This window comes from Helicoverpa armigera, chromosome 11 (assembly GCF_030705265.1).
Source record: "Helicoverpa armigera isolate CAAS_96S chromosome 11, ASM3070526v1, whole genome shotgun sequence".
Lineage (NCBI taxonomy): Eukaryota > Metazoa > Arthropoda > Insecta > Lepidoptera > Noctuidae > Helicoverpa > Helicoverpa armigera.
In genome coordinates, this window is record NC_087130.1 from 7,639,733 (window position 1) to 7,654,269 (window position 14,537).

The 14,537-nt window shown below is 38.0% G+C and overlaps 2 protein-coding genes across 6 annotated transcripts in view; one reads left to right on the top strand and one right to left on the bottom strand.

Annotated features, from left to right (window-relative positions):
* Positions 1-9,705, top strand: part of LOC110378065 (breast cancer anti-estrogen resistance protein 1) — a 58,248-nt gene extending 48,543 nt beyond the window's left edge. For 3 of the 4 annotated variants that reach the window (XM_049850940.2, XM_049850941.2, XM_064036830.1), the window contains exons 2-9: positions 4,985-5,125; positions 5,790-5,930; positions 6,031-6,333; positions 6,447-6,633; positions 6,731-6,971; positions 7,085-7,259; positions 7,487-7,710; positions 7,922-9,705. In XM_049850940.2, the coding sequence (XP_049706897.1) occupies positions 4,985-5,125; positions 5,790-5,930; positions 6,031-6,333; positions 6,447-6,633; positions 6,731-6,971; positions 7,085-7,259; positions 7,487-7,710; positions 7,922-8,252 (1,743 nt within the window). In that variant the 3' untranslated portion in view covers positions 8,253-9,705. Of the gene's footprint in view, positions 1-3,251; positions 3,431-4,984; positions 5,126-5,789; positions 5,931-6,030; positions 6,334-6,446; positions 6,634-6,730; positions 6,972-7,084; positions 7,260-7,486; positions 7,711-7,921 lie in introns of those variants that run through there. The other variant, XM_049850939.2, reaches the window with a different exon arrangement.
* A 310-nt stretch (positions 9,706-10,015) lies between these two features.
* On the bottom strand, positions 10,016-14,504 carry LOC110378083 (uncharacterized). 2 transcript variants are annotated; one of them, XM_049850947.2, is made up of 9 exons: positions 14,366-14,504; positions 13,855-14,222; positions 13,395-13,472; positions 13,159-13,180; positions 12,928-13,066; positions 12,594-12,755; positions 12,017-12,170; positions 11,726-11,805; positions 10,016-11,586 (listed from the first exon to the last, which is right to left on the bottom strand). In XM_049850947.2, the coding sequence occupies exons 1-9, from the start codon at positions 14,407-14,409 to the stop codon at positions 11,380-11,382; spliced, it is 1,254 nt and encodes a 417-aa protein (XP_049706904.2). In that variant the 5' UTR covers positions 14,410-14,504; the 3' UTR covers positions 10,016-11,379. The 2 variants fall into 2 exon arrangements, with proteins under 2 accessions (XP_049706904.2, XP_049706903.2); XM_049850946.2 differs by having other exon boundaries at positions 14,324-14,504.
* Between the last annotated feature and the right edge of the window lie 33 nt (positions 14,505-14,537).

Sequence of the window (14,537 nt, forward strand, 5' to 3'; positions counted from 1 at the left end):
TACCTACCTCGCGTACCTCGGCTAGGCGCCCGCACAATACCGAGCACAAATTCTGCGAATTGACAGTACAGCACTATGAATCATAAACATCCGGATCTTCATCATCCTTGCCATTTGTCCGATGAATGGAATCGATTAATTGAATAAAATATATTTTATAAGTGGAGAAAGTTATTATTACTTGCGTGCGCTATCAGATGGTGCTTCAGTTGAATTATCTAACTGGACAAATTGAATCTGGTTAGACCTTTTCATATTGAAAGCTTCATCGACCAACAATTCATCTTTTATTTTATGTTTTTTCAAACCGAATTGTTTTAAGGAATAATTAAAATGGTAAATGGTATTATCTGCACAGATGTTTAAAGCAGCATCTCTAAAAAAAACCTTTGAAGATGTTGTCTTCACAAATGACTGCTCAGAAAACAAAGTCTTCTAGTACTCGAGTATTTTCTTCATAGTGTACCTAAATGTGCCTACGTTGCTAATAGAGCCCATCCATTAAACTAAGTGAAGGTTTAACGTCATTAGCGAAGGCTATTGATAGCTTGAACGAAGCTTCATTTACGTCCAGTTAGTGCTTTATCTCCACACTTTATTCAATAAGCACAGTTCAGTCTCATTTCTATTGACGTCCATTCAATTATCTACTGGATCTTTTGTACAATACTTTTATAGAATTTGCTAAGTGCGATTTTTGTTTTTGCACCATTTTACTAAAGAGTTGTCTGAAGTATGAAGATGATTAACAATTTCGAAACGTAAAATGGGGTTGGATGGATAGGGGTTTTAGAAAAGATGCTTGGAAATCTTGGATAGCCATGACAAAAAGTTAGAGATTTTTTTACTGAGCTTACCGCAGAATCCACTTCCAGGAGAATTAAGAATGAGAGAATAAAAGAGGAATAATGAAAGAGGTAGAAAAGTGCTTTGAGTTAGGGTCATAGCTAAGTAAAGTGGCTTCTTGAAGAATAAATTATTAGGTATTAAGAGCGTGTACGCTCGGCGCGCGATGTCAACTTTAGGTAATTCAACGCAAAAAACCGCGCAGACTAGCGTCGCGGCTGTGTGCGTGCCTATCATACTTCACGTATAGTCACACAAACCATTTTGATCCTTTCAAGTGAAATTGGTAGAACAAAAAATATATTATTTAGTAAATAGTTAACAGCGGGAAAATAGTGTAAGTCTATGGATGTCTAAAATATAAAAGCATGAAAATAAGTCGTTAATACTTACACTCTTTTGCAAAAAAATCGGGCACCTATGAAAACCTTGGTTTTGAGGACTTTCTGTATATTATACATACAATTTTCAACAGTACTAAATAGTCGACTGATGATTAATGACAATGTTAAGAGTTTCTGTATTTTAACCGATTTCAAAAAAAGAAAGGAGGAGGTTTCAATTAGATTGTTTTGTGATTGTTCTCAATTTGATTGTTCTCGATTTCTCAAAGACGCCTGGACCGATTTGAAAAATTGATTGTTTATATGAATGGTCCAGTCCATCCAGACCGAAAAATTGTGGTCAAATAACAACAATTGCCGGAAAGCCAAATATTGGTGAAGAGCTTGGGTTTACCATTGCAAATAAAGTTTTAAGTTATCTATCCTATATGCTTCAAAAGTTATTCGAGATCAAAAGTCAAAATTTGGGTACATCCAAAATGAAAAAAAAAATTATAGCTCGATTGGTAACAGACATCTGCAATAAGTGATTTCTAGCCTAAGGAGTCCGCCATATTGGATTTAGACTCGCGACACATTTTTTTTCGAGTTATTCATAGCAAGCCCTTTCATTTGATACCCATATCGTAGGAATGCATTAAAACAATTTTTCTCCATCTTGGGTATACCGCCATATTGGATATAGAATCATACATTGTCATTAAAACTGAACATTCAAACAAAATTTCAACTCAATCGATAAAAAAAATATGCTTCAAAATTGAGCTTTAAATAAAATAGTAATGTATCAAGATTTGTTGGTCGCGCTTGAAATGTACTCTATTCTCGGTATCCACGGCAGAGGTTATTCACCCTACGCGATGTGACGGAGCGACACGTCCTCTCTCTGTGAAGCCTTGCGGCGGTCTGGTTTGAGTTGACTCGCGTGCAGCGTTTTATAGTAGTTTTTAAATAATTTATAAAAAATAAAAACGAGAGATTAAATTATAATATAAAGTTTATGTTTTAAAGAAAGAGTTATATTACTATAGTAAATAATTGTTATATTAAATTAAGTAAGATAGATAGGTAAAAAAAGCATTTGAAATTCACAATTTTTCACATTGTTAAAATATTTTTTTCTGAAAGATAGAGACCTAAATCAAAAAATGTTTTCAACTAACTATAGGCATGGGGATTTCGTCTATGAGTAAAAAAATAAATATGATTAGATTTGCCACTGTTTTCACATGAATTTAAGCTTCGAAATAGACGCTGAACGGGAATTTTATAAAACATCTGTTACGTTATAGGGGTTTTAAGTATTTAAACTACAAAAGTATTTAAATTGAAATTTATGTTCAATTAACTATATAGATAGTGAAATTACCTTGCGTTATTAAAAAATAACATAGTTATAGGATAAGTAGTTACTGAGAAACAGTGGTTTGAAAAGTACCATTTTAGGCCAAATGGCGCGCGGTTGACGTACACGCTCTTAAATTATTGTGGTTGCCGGAGATAGGCGGTTGCTACGTAAGATACAGTACTATAACTTTCAATTTATTGCTAGAGTGTCTAGCCAGTTTTATCAATTGTTGATATTAATTACTATGACGAGCTTCCAATAATAAAAAGCTTCTGTGAAAGTAATCGAAGACGATAAAATAAATTATGACTTATTCGTAGTTCTTATTACCTAACTCTACATTTTTTTTAACTTACGTTAGTATTACCTACAAAATACACATTCATCCCAAAATGGGAACCATTTTTTAACCAATGTAGGTAAACTACCTTAAACGGGGTTCTTAATGATTTTGGTCTATAATGACTCAATAGGAAGAATTAGGGATTAATCGCATCAAGGAAGGAAAATCTGGAAGTTAACTTGTCATCAGGTACCTATGTGTGTACATAAGGTAATATTTTGAGGTTCAATGAATGATGTACGGCCGTCGCACGCATAATTTGACGTCGCGGCGTGACGCACGCCTGCAACCGGTTCTAATAAATTTAATAACTAGGTATTTATATTTAACTTGTTTTCAATGGTTGTTATTTCAATCATTACGTCGGGACTCATCGAAGCGAGTATACGTGTAATTGGCTCAGCTACATTTATAAGAGAAATTGTAACGATCGTAGAAACTGAAATAGTTTGAACTGTTTGTGCTTTAAGTGAAGTGTTTTGAATTAAAATGTGTAACTGCAGGAGATATATTGAAGTTAGGAAGATTACGGCGATATGGACTAATCCGGTAAATACTTAATTATATTTTTGGTAGTTGAGGTACTTCAACTTTGAAAAAAATAATTGCTCAACAGTCAACAGTGCGATAGTAAAAATGATGATTGAAGATATTTCATCCCTCATTAAAAAAAAAAAACCATGACGAATTCCGTATAATTATGATCCCAATTAAAATCATAATGAGTTCGCCAACGTATTGTCTGGCTGTTATCGGTTGCATAAACGATTGCGGAGATCGGAAACGGACATGGCCTGCCCTAACAAGCGTCGCCCACAATCTCTCGTTGCACAATGCGATCCGTCATTATCGCCTGATTTAGGACGCGCCCGTTCCGCTGCAGCTGCGCGCGCGCAACATATGCACCCAAACACAACGTGGGCGGGTGTCGAATCTTAATACGAAAATTATGGTACTAGCTGCTGTTTCGAATAATGTGTTCCTACTGCACGATTGAGCAATTTGTATAACAATTGTTTCGCTCACGTCCTATTTTACGCAGCCCCATAAAAAGTTGCTTATAATACAGCCGTCATCTACATCAACGCAATTTCAGCAGACTCTATTTTGCCCTGAAAGCGTTATACAAAACAAACATAACTAAGGAACAGTCGTATTTGCAAATACTAAGTTTATAAGGATTAGGGCCTGACAACAACCAATGTTTGCGTTTCGTTGGGAATTGTCATGGACGTCAGTCCCCTGTCGGGAGGTAGAAGTGAGATGATACCCAACCTACCATATAATGAAGACCAAAGTTTATTTACCTATACCTACCTTTAACGACATGATTCACTGTTTGTCAATGAAAGAAATATATTAGTCATGTCAACCTACCTTTTAGGTGCGTTATTGGAAGTCAAAGAAACCTCTTTTTCAAATAATCAGTAGCTAGCTACTGAAATTTTCTGCTATATTTACTTTTCAAAATACCTGTCCGACACTTGAAACTACGAAAATTCTGTGTTCTTTGTTTTTGTGTAAAGAAAGAATTCGAGTCAGTTTACGTAAATAAGATATTTTATGCCACTGATAATAAAGATAAACTCAAAAGTCGGGTCCGTTCAGTAAATCCTTTTAATCTTAACTGCATAACAAGATTAGGGAAAATGTTTATAACACTTTATTCTTTTCTTAAGTTGCTTTATAAAAATGTACTTGAAAGTTATAATTTGCCAGCTTCCACGGAAAAGGCGAAATAAAGTTTCAGAAGAAAGCTTATTTAGTTGCTCTTGAATCTTGTAATATTTCATGAAAAATTTAATACCTAAGCTCGCCTGTTTACAAGTCACGAGTACAGAGCTTTTACTTTTTCTCTGTAAACTGACATAACGTTGAACGTCTTTTGTTTTTGTTGGTTTCATTTTCTTATGATGTTCTTGATCCTCCATGTGTAGCCTTTACCTCTTCATACAACTGAGCATTAACTTCTAATTGTTGTTTAGGCTACTAGTTAGTAACAACATTTTTCTTTTGTTTCTTTCCTGTCATGTACTCGAAAGTCTTCACCATGAGATCCTTATTTACTTTATCAATGCTTATAAACATGTTTCGTTGTTCCAGTGCATGGCGCGAGCGCTGTACGACAACATCGCGGAGTCGCCGGACGAGCTGGCCTTCCGTCGCGGTGACCTGCTCACCGTGCTGGAGCAGAACACCGGCGGCAGCGAGGGCTGGTGGCTGTGCTCGCTAAGAGGAAGACAGGTAATTCACAACAGTATTTAGAGAGGGAGAAACTGGTCTCTGCGGAATCTTCTAGAAAGAACCGGTACCTAAAACAATTGAAGGCGTAGGTTCTAGATTGGTTAGAGGCTCTCTGAAAACAATAATTGCCATCAAAATTGACTTCAAAAAGACATAATTGCGCCGTGGTTTGTCTAATGGCTCAAGTATAGCAACAATTATTATGTTGTTATGTATCAACATAAAATTAACATCAATTACACAGGTCCCATTCAGAAGCTCGTACGACAATGTTTGTTGTTTCCTCAACGTAAATTATTATCTTATTGCTGACGCATCTTACATCGTCACGGTCAAAGATGATACCTACAAGAATATTGTTTTTCTAAGGTCGTCCAAACTGAATTAACGTCATTTTCAGGGAAAACCGAACTTGAGCTGTTGTTTTTTTAAGCGCATCATGAGGATGCTGTAAACATCACGTAGACATGGGACAATCGAGTGCATCATCAAAATATTATGTCACTATGTTTATCTTTCAAAATTTCCTGTTTACACAGTGCAGTTCAAAGTTCTATTATTAGGTATCTATCCACTAATGGTTTGAGGAGGTCCCCTCATAGCATGCCACATAAGTATGTCGTGCTTTTTCGTTTGTTTATTAGAATTGTTATATTATTTTCAGGGAATATGTCCCGGCAACAGATTAAGAATAGTCGCGGGCGTGTTCGATGCAAGTGGCGCGATGCAGCGGCGGAGGGCGCGGGCGCCGGCACCCGTGGCTCATCAGCCCATGCCCACACAACAGTCGCCTGCTTTTACAAAAGTAAGTTTGATCACGAAGTTAGACGCGCAATAAGATTCCATGCCGTTAAAGCAGTACACCAAGATTTCGATTCTATCCTCATTCATTATCTTCCCAACAGATCGAAGAGTGTTCACACTACGACGTGCCTCGCGCACCGATGCCCGTACAACGCATCGGCATGTACGACTGTCCTCGACCTCTCGTGGACTGGTATGACGCACCGCGTGCCCCGCGTCCCGCCAGCGCTGACTCAGCGTGCAGCGGCACCGGCTCCCTGGCCTCGGCCACTTCCAGCGCTTCAGCGAATTCCGGCAGTTCGGTACATTCCGCTGCCTCCGCCTCCAGTACATATGACGTGCCAAGATCGCGTGCCCTGCCCTTGCCTTGCGATGCGGCGCTTGAAGCGCTTGATAGATTACAGGTTGGTAGACTGCTCAATTGATTGATTGTTCAAACCTAGTAGCCTACAAGTGATTTTGAAGTATTTAACGGGAATGTCACGATCTAACTGGAGTTACTTTTGTTGTGGTTCAGGAGGAAGCGTCAGCAGCTGTATCTCGGCTGCTGTCGTACGTGTCGCCAGGCTGGCGGCGGCGCGGCGCGCTGCGAGCTCGCGTGCTCGATGTGCGCGTAGCGGGCGCCAGACTGAGAGCTGCATTGCACGACCTTGCCGTGTTCGCTGATGCCACGCTTGCCAACGCACATGATGCACAAGATAAAGGTACGTGAACTTGGAAATCATATACGCAACAAAAATTGCAAAATTGATTTCTCGTAATCAACAGGCGTTGAGGACTAACATTGCAATATACTTCTAGGTATCGCAGTAAAACTTCGACCCCTCGTAAAAGCGTTGAAGGACGCGGAGCGCATAACGCACGAGGCGACGAGCGCGTTGGACGCGGGAGACTGGGCGCCCGAGAGACTGGAGCGGGACAGAGAACCTACAGACGGCACAGAGGACGCGCTAGACCAGCTCGTGTCCTGTGCACGGTCTCTTACTGAAGACGTCAGGAGAGCAGCCTCCTTCATCAACGGCAATGCATCGCTATTGTTTAGGTGAGACCCTTTTTGCACTTGTACAATACATATGAGTTCAGACACCTGATTTGATATCTTCGCTTTTCCTTGCATTCCTCACATATGTAACTAACGAACAAAACCAATTTCAGGCGATCGCCAGCTGTACCAGTGCCGGAACACGAATGGACCGAGGAGTATGACTACGTAAGACTGGAGTCCCGCACGGCGGTGGGCAGACGTAACGCAGAGATTAGGGCTGCGCTGCCCGACAAACTCAGGGCTTCCTTTGATGCCTTAGTCAGAGATGCTGATCATGCTGGCGAGGTAAGACTACACACATACCTGTTAGATTTGGATCGTTATCTGTCTTTTTCCAACTTTATTGGGGTTGCTTCTAGTCCCACTGCTTATCTGACCTCACCTCCTTAACGTGTTACCGGGGACTGACCAGAAGGACTGACTTTCTCTAGCTTCTGATGATGTTAATGGTTTTCAAACCACTTCATTTTGTTCAAGCTTCAATTGCTTACCTAACTGTGTTTTTTATTCAGGTAAGCGCAGTGGCAGCGGCGACTCGTCTGCCTGCCGACGACCGGCAGTTAGCAGCATTCTACGCAGCGCAGGCGGCGACGTACGGCGCTCACCTCGCCACCGCCGTGGAGGCGTTCTTACGCACCATCGAGATGGGACAGCCTCCCGACGTGTTCCTCGCGCACGGCAAGTTTGTTGTGCTCAGCGCGCATCGGATCGTGCATGTTGGCGACACAGTACACAGGTAACGGACTTTTTTTATTACCTTTTACACAGATTATTCCGTGAGAAATGGTTACAATAAGACCCCATTCGATATTGATACATCAATACCTACTCAGGGCTCCGTGAAATAGACCACACCTTTTTCTCAGTCAACAGGTTCTCTCTCATTCCTCTTTTGGTGCAAAGTGACTACGACTAGAAAATTAATGCCTTCTTTCTTTTGTACGTAGGAGTGCCCGCCACTCTGGACTGAAAACACAAGCGCTGAGATGTTCAGATGCTCTGTCGGATGCGCTCGCGACAACAGTGGCCAAGACAAAGGCGGCGGCGCAGCAGTTCCCGTGCGCCGGCGCTGTGGGTGAGATGGCGGAGGCGGCGCGCACGCTGGCGGCGCGCGCGGCCGAGCTGCGCCGCGTGCTGGTGCGCGCCGCCGACCCGCCCGCGCCGCCCGACCGCCTGCCCACACCCACCACGCCCACCGCCGGCACCCCGCACACGCCGCTCACCCCGCTCACGCCCATCGCCGCGCCCGCCGCGTCGCGCACCACGCTGCAGATATAACCGCGCCACGCGTGATGCGACCTGACGCTTCGCCCGAACCCTCGGGCAGCAGACGAGAACCAAGGCTTGGAAGCTTTATACCAGCCCCAGTCCTCGTCCCCCAGCGGGGTAATGAGAAGACCTCTGTACGCCGGTCGTGGTTCTGTTCTCACCCGCCCGCTGGGCTGTTGTTTAGATGCGCTAGGCCCGGCGTCCGCTCGACCGCGCTGTCGGGGCGAGCCGAGTGGACGCCTCAGTGGCACCCCCTATGAGAGTAGCATAACCAAAGAAGCCGAGATAGGTGAACGCTGCCTATCGACATAGACTGCCGTTACGATGATGATTATAACGCAGAGTTTCTATTTAATGTTAGTTTATACCTACGTTAACGATAATCGAAGGCTGCTACTAGAACTTTTTGTTTGTGAAGCGTTTCGCCAGAACTAGCAGGGCGAGTTAAAAGATGCTGGATGCTCATATTGCCGTAGTGAGTTGAGTTGTCCGTCCAGTTTTATACAATTTTGCATCAATACTGTATTAATAGAACGAGTTAGTGAAATTGTAATGTGTGGCATTGATTCTGTCGAGATGTTTTAGGACGATTATTTAATAAATTTTATGTGGTGATGTTTACTTTACATAACCGTGACAATGAGAGAACGCACACAAATGCAAGTGACCGATGATCGTGTGTGTTCCTATATGCCTGTGCTAACGCTGTTGCGATGTCTCATCGCTTTCTTGCTACTTCATTGAGCATTTTATGCGAGCACAGCTGAGCGCTCATTTGAACGTTACAAAGCTAATCTCGATAGAGCAATTACAATTATAATGAGTGTGCTACATTTTATGATCATGCCTAATAGCACAATTGAGATCAATTAATCGGTTGCTTAGTGTAAAACTATACCTATGGCTGCCCTTTGCCTGTCTCGTGGGAGTTTGACGATAGCTGTAATGTGAACATCTGATGAGTCGCATAAATGAATTTAACACTGACAATATTATTTTACTATAAACGACTAAACAATTGTTTGAATGTTCCTGGTAAATGGCTCAAGTTGACAACGAGTGTGTTGTTACATTGTGTAGGGGTCCGGTCGGAATGTTTTCATTTGCCAAGACTGATCCTCAACAAAGCAATATGCTCAATTGTACTAAATTATGTTAACGCTCACCTTTATATAGTACTTGTGGCTTGTCTTTACTTAACCACTTACCGCAATAGCGTTACTGTATGTACGTACCTACGTTTTGTACTTTATACATATGACACTAGTAGATAGACGTAGGATATGATATCAATGTAAAAAGCATGTTGTATATTAGCTATGTGTAATATATTTTAGACGTTGTAGTTTAGTTAGGTATAGATGAAATTGTACAAATGCATATTAATAATTTTAATATTGAATTATAATTTAATCATCTTGTAAAACGCAATCAAGTAAAATATACAAAATTTTCGTATCTATGACTTTTGTATTATTTATTATCTGTAACTCACCTTTTAAGCCTCCTTCCTTTCCCGCTCCGAAATTAGTATCAGCTAGAAAAGTTCCTCAGTGCCAGAAAATTGCTTTGAGCTTCCCTGAAAATAAAAGATAAATTAGAGTTGTCACAAAAATCAAAAACACCGCATAGGTACCTATAATTTAGTAGCTACTGAGTTGACTTACCTTGTAGCCTTGCAGGGGACTGACTAAACAGTCAGTCCCCTGATCATGGGAGTCTGGTTGACTGGTTGGATGCATACCATAAACAATTAAATGAAATAACGTATGAAACATTTAGCATTTTCTCTAATTTGTAAATTATTTCAATTTCCTTAACACAGACTTGATTCAACTTAAAATATCTACTAGTGGTTTGTGTATAAAAATAAGTAAATCTCAGAATTCAATTATCCTAAAAATAATACAACAGAAAACTTGCTTATCGATAAAAAAAACTTATTAGTCTTCGTCCTACTTTGTACAACTTTTGTTAAGAGTGGCCGGAAATATTTCGACCAAGATCATTGTTCCATACAAAAAACAACTTTATGACAATATAGTTGAGCGTAATGTTGCAAAAACAAATGATGATGATGATGATGATTCATGATTCATACCAGTGCACCAATCAAGACCAATTTTCAATTAATAATAGTTATTTGTTATACAATAGTGCAAAGTTGCTTTTTAACCGCGAGCACAATTTTGATGACCGAGCAAGCGAAGGATTCTAAAATTGAAACACGAGCGTAGCGAGTGTTTCAATAATTAGAATCCTGAGCGATAGCGAGGGAATCAAAAGAGCTCAAGGTGAAAAATCTTTGCACTCGAGTGCAACACGTAACTTTTCATCCCACCTCATCGAGGAAATTACTAAATGCAAAAAACAAAATGGCGCGCACATATGAGTATCAAATTAAAAAGCAGTACCTATTAAAGTTCATTTATTTGAAAACTCAGTTTAAAAATGAAACGACGTTAAAAATCTTTGTAAAAACAATAATAAAAATTACTTAATTAATTGAATAATTATTTTAAGCAGTATTTTATTTGTTTAATATGTATTTGTTTGAAAAGTCTTATCAAGATTGTCACAAATGGAGTATTGCACACGATGTTCTAAATTCAAATCACTTTGCCGCTCTAGAGGATAAAAACGACTTTTGCGCTCAGATATCAAAGGATAAAACTACTCTTTCCGAGATGGTGGGATGAAAATATTTTAACATTATTGAACCGTGTCGCAGTATGCTGGCCATTTTGACATTTATTAGATGGTCGTCAAGTTCAAGAAATAATATTGTTTTTATTTTACGAATATTAATTTTCTTGAGGACCTCCTGAAATACAGGCCCTTTGAGAAGATTTTAAATAGAAATATAGTAGCAGTAAGAAAGGATTCAAATGAAGTAAGTTTATTAGGAATGACAACCAATCTAAACCATGTTAAAATTGTCATATTAGGACTACAGTGTCATTTGGTTGTTAAGAATGTACACCAATTTAAATGACAAAATTTGCCATCATAGGACTATTTAAGTACAGTGTCGAAACTAAACTTTTTTGCAGCAACTAGTGGCAAATCTGATCAATACCATTCAATATTAACAACGATAGCTCATCAAAAATTATCAATTTTTACATAGTTATGTTCAAGTAGTATGGTATTGATGTATATAATGTTGCGCAGGAGTTTCTTCCGGGGTGTATGCGAGTGCAGGGTGCGAGGGGGGTAGTTTCATCTCGGCAGCTACGGCTTCTAGTCTGGCAGCCCTAAGTCTTAGGGAATTCTCTCTAGCTTTAGCTTCGCGTTCCACTGCATCAGCTTGTAATAAATCCTCTATTCTTTTCCTTTTTAACTGCAATGAAAAAGCAACTTTAAAAGAAGATAAAGACGAAAATCAATCGTGTCAACGTAGCACACGTTAGTGAAAAGGTAACTTTAATGTTGTAGTGATAAAGATCAAAACAGATTGTTCAGAGTGAAGGATTGCTTACCTTAGCCGTTTCCAATTTGTAATTTAATAATTCTATTTTTAATCTCACGACTTCTTTATTTTCTGATTGACTTATCGAACCTGAAAAACAAAGCAAACATTTTAGCACCTTATCAGCCACAGAATCCACTTAATATATCGCCAGTGAAGTTCAGAAAAAAATAGTTTCACAATAAAAGCTCATCCACACTAGGATTTTATAAACAGCTAATATCCTCCAATTATAAAACTTGAAGAGCCGAATAATACTGAATAAAATTATTTTAAAACTGAATTTAAATAAGGTACTTACTAAGACCTAAATCACTGTTCAGCACTGTGCTCAAAGGATCAAGTGTGGTGTTGCCATCACTATTAATATCAGTTCCTATATGATCATCCAAATCGCTGTCATTGTCGGCGTCTAAACTGCTTCTGTGCTCGAACAGTGGCTCCGCTTTTATTTTCTGTAATTTTATAAATAAATTGGATATATTTTTGTATTATGGACACACTTCATTTGAGTAGGCACCACTTGACCAAATATAAACAATCTTGATATGACTTTTAACTCAAAAATAAACTGTGGCAAAAAAAAATGTATTATCATAAGCAGTGTTTTTTTTTATATTTATGTATTTTGAATAAATATAAAGAATACTTTATGAAAGTACTATATACTCCATTTAAGTAGGCATTTAAATAAAGTCTAACAATCTTGATAGGACTTTTTATGACTTTTTTTATAATATGGCTCCAATATTTCTGTCTGAAATATTCTGGTTTATACTACATAAATACTATATAGGCCCACAATGCTAGAGTTGGTAGAATAAGTGATAATAAAAGTGTAAATATGTGATAACAAGAGACAGACATTTAATGCTTACACTGCCAGATTCTTCAAGTTGCGGTTGTTTCTTGGTAAATTCTTTAAAATATTGTTTCATACTTCCTCCAGTCTTGACTAATCTTTTCATATTTGTGAACTTTGTGCGCAGTACTTTAGTGGACCTCTTTTCTGGACTTAGTTTATTATATGAGTTGGATATCTGTAAAAAAATATAGGTGTAGATTTGAGCTGTGGCAATTAGTAATTATAATTATAATTTCGACAACACACAGGTGTGGCTTCGTCAGTAATAAAAGTAAGTATTCAATTGAATTAGGTATAAAATGAAAAGTAACTAATAATAAAAAGCTTTAATATTAATCTTATCTTACCCTATCCCAAGCTCGATTTTTTAATTTAATGAAACTTGATGTGTTTGTGTTTGATAATACAATATTTTTCTCTTGTCTCACACATTGTAACAATAGGTTGCACTCTTCAGGAGAAAAATTAGTTGATCGGTTCAGGAACCTAAGAAAATACACATATTTTAAAACATGTTTTGCTACTTATAAATTAAATTATGTTGTTGTTTGAAAGAAAGTTATTGATGTTGTAATTACCTTTGGTTTTCATTACCACCATCTGTAAATAAAGAGCAAAAATATTACTTCTTAAACCTCTATTTGGTCCGAAAACAATTATCACAAATAGTTATTTTTTAGCACAAGGCATTTGAGGTATTGAATCTTTGTATTTTATGTAAATATAGAAGATTTTATTTATTTTAAAATATATAGTAAGTATTATCAATTATTTTTCAGACATAAAAGGATATTTTAGGATTCACAATACTAACCCATAGAAGAATCATTAGAATCCATGTCTTCAGTTCCATTCCATTGATTTGTGGTAGATTCCTCCCTGTGTTTTGTATCTGAAATATTTTAGAAATAAATGTTAATATTTATATGTTTTTTTATCTTTGGAAAATCCTATATTGTTCTTTAATTGGCTTTCAAGTATAACCATTTAATTAATATAAAATCCTTATCCTCAAATGGACGTAGTCACCCGAAATCGAGTTATTGTGATTGAACAGCCTAAAGTTAGCATATGGTTATCTAAACTCAATATAATTCAACAATAAAACCTCTAGTATATACCTTTACTAGTTAGAATAAAAAAGAATACAACTGAAACACGTAAATGCTTATATCTCAAATTCAACTTACAGTGGGTTGGAACGTTTCTGCATAACTAGGTCCAAATATAAAATTATGTACTTACAGAAAAATAATATTATACAATTGTTTTACCATTGATATCTCCATCTGATGCCACAGGATCATCTGCAGTGGCACCATTCTCAGTCTCACACATCATGGCTACCATCTGACTAGTGGCCTCATCAAACTCTTCATAATTTATATCCATCAAGTTCTTAGACTTATATCTAGCCTTCTTCTTCATATTATCCCATTTTATCTTCAAACAATCTGCACTTCTTCTATGCTTGAAACCTTGTCTATTGAATATTTTAGCTATTTTCAACCAAGCGACCTCTTTCGCTCGATTAGCAGACGCATTCGTAGATTTATTGAAAACTATGGTTTTGTACTTCTGTAGTATTCTGAGCAAACACTTTATTTCTTCTTGATTAAATGCAGGGCTTCTTCGGTGACGACTGTAACATAAGATGCGGTTAATATTTTTTAACACCTTATTTCATTGGTGTTTTATGACCGCAGAAAACTTCTCTTTAAATAAATAAGAGGGTTTACCTACTTGAATTTTCTTTTGCTACCTACATTTACATGATTTACTGACCAGAAAGCAGAAGCAGATGGTTCTTCTTGACCATCACCTTCCATTTTCGGGTATTCTAACTTATAAATTGAATTCTCCCAAATGAAAAACAACGAGAGAATTGATTAAAATAAATAATCGTTTGTTTTGTTACACCTATTGACATTGACAAAACGATGACACAAACCTTTTT